Genomic DNA, 2209 nt, shown 5'->3' on the forward strand with positions numbered 1-2209 from the left:
TCATTGATTTGTAATAATAGCAATCATTAATGAAGAATTAGAAGTTGCATCAGAAAATCGTAGAAACACGCCAGTACTAATCGACTTTTTTGCGCAAGGTAAAATATTTTTTCATCAATTTAACATTACATATTTATATGCTAATACTATTACTAATAATGTAAATTTATTTATATGTAAAATTAAATTTTCAAGGGACAAATACCCACTAATATAGTGTAACAAATGATGTTAGCATATTATGAGCTTTAAATTTAATAATTTGCATTTAAATATTTTAGTCACAAATGTTATGTTATAATAATTTCATAATGAAATTAAAAAAGATTCCTTGGAAATAACAACTCTCTAATAATTTTACAAAATAATTATTTTGAATATGTACATTTTTCGTATGTATTGGTAATAATATATTTTGAATTTTCAGAAATATTTTAGTATAATATTTGTATTGTTTGTCTAGGATTGAATCAAGCTGAATCCTCATCACAAGGAATTTCAGAACCAATGGAAGTTGATAGTGAAACATCAACCCCGTTTAAATTTATATAAGTAAACATTACTCATTTATTCATTATATAAATTTAATAAGAAATATTATTGTTTTGTAATGAACTTTTAAGTTAAAAATTAAATTAAATTTTCATTCATTTTTATGTTATTTATTAAAACATCTTAAAATACTTGCCTTCAAACCAGTCAAAAATTTAAAAAAACTAAAATAATAAAAATTATAAATGTATGAAGAAAAAACTTTTTATTTTAAAGCTAACTGACAAGAAAAATTATGCTCGTTCCTGGTAGCTTTTTAAATGTTTTAGGGAAGATTTTGTAGCTTTTAATGTACATTCAATATATATAAATATTTATTAAAATGAAGTAGACGGCCTTTGCAAAAAATATTTTAACTACATACCAATGACTTATGATAAATTATAATTTTAATTTCATAACAAAAATTATAACTAACTAACAAGGTTAAATAATTAATTGTACTTCCAAAAGTGTATTTTAGATTATTTTTGAGTGCAAGTTCTCTCGAAACTGCAACACAGCAATCACAGAATGTAATTAGCCATTTAAAATTTATATATTATACCAATTATTTGTAATAAACTCTAATAAAAAAAAAACTATTTCTACCAATCAAAAATAAGATTTCATTTTAAGGAGACCAAAAAATTTTGAAAGATTTAAAATAGAAACTAACATTTTATATTTAGATCCTTTGTTATTGAAACATAACAATCAATAAAGAAAAAGAAAAGAAATTTAAATATTTTAGTTGAATGAAAAAACTAAAATAATAAAAAATAATTTCTAAATCTATGAAGAAAAAACTTTCTAATTTAAAGTTAACTGACAAGAAAAATTAGCACACCTTTGCTCATTCCTGGTAGCTTCATAAGTCGCTATTATTAAAGCGAAAATGGGTCACCTAGGAGATGACGGCAAACTATACATCCAATAAGTAAACAAGAGTAAACAATAATTAAATAACAAATATCCACATATATTAGACATTCTACAGAGAGTATCTTAAATTTAAGGAGTAGCGCGGGGGCCTTAAATATTAATGCAACATCAACTCTTATTTCTTTAATTATATCCTGATTAGTAGTTCTTTGATTTTAAAATATAATATATGAATAAATACTAATTATAGTTTTTAAATTCAGTATGAAATTGTGAGGCCAGCTATGATGTATGGTTAATAGTGTTGGGCGGTTGATAAGAAAGTAGAGCAGAGAATAAGTGTAGCAGAGATGAGAATGCTTAGTTGGATGAGTGGAGTGACTAGAGAAGATAGGATAAGGAACGAGCATATAAGAGGAAGTATAGGTGTTGCGTCAATCGTGGATAAGATGACAGAAAATAGACTTAGATTGTTTAGTCATGTTATGAGGAGAGAAGAATCGGAAGCTGTAAGAACAGTTATAGAAATGAATGTTGAAGGAAGAAGAGATAGAGGAAGACCAAAAAAGAGATGGAGGGATGCTATTGANGAAGATCAAAAAAAGAAATTGAGGGATGTTATTGAATGCGACTTGGGGACAGCTGATGTGAGCGTAGAAGATTTATAACATTGTGTCTAATGTAAGTATAACATGATAAAAAGTAACCGTAAAATGATGGGATTAAGGCAAAGAAAAAGAAAAATATTACCAGATATTCCGGTGGCAATTGACATAATATGATTGTTATTTCG

The 2209-nt window shown here is 25.8% G+C and overlaps 1 protein-coding gene across 2 annotated transcripts in view; it reads left to right on the plus strand.

Annotated features, from left to right (window-relative positions):
• LOC126908987 (uncharacterized) overlaps nucleotides 1-635 on the plus strand; it is a 5520-nt gene extending 4885 nt beyond the window's left edge. Inside the window, exons 2-3 of one of the 2 annotated variants that reach the window (XM_050691344.1) lie at nucleotides 21-98; nucleotides 464-635. In XM_050691344.1, coding sequence (XP_050547301.1) covers nucleotides 21-98; nucleotides 464-552 — 167 coding nt within the window. In that variant the 3' untranslated portion in view covers nucleotides 553-635. The remainder of the gene's footprint in view (nucleotides 1-20; nucleotides 99-463) is intronic. The other variant, XM_050691345.1, reaches the window with a different exon arrangement.
• The last annotated feature ends 1574 nt before the right edge of the window (nucleotides 636-2209 follow it).

Source organism: Daktulosphaira vitifoliae, unplaced genomic scaffold, assembly GCF_025091365.1.
Source record: "Daktulosphaira vitifoliae isolate Bord-2020 unplaced genomic scaffold, ASM2509136v1 Scaffold_65, whole genome shotgun sequence".
Taxonomy (NCBI): Eukaryota; Metazoa; Arthropoda; class Insecta; order Hemiptera; family Phylloxeridae; genus Daktulosphaira; species Daktulosphaira vitifoliae.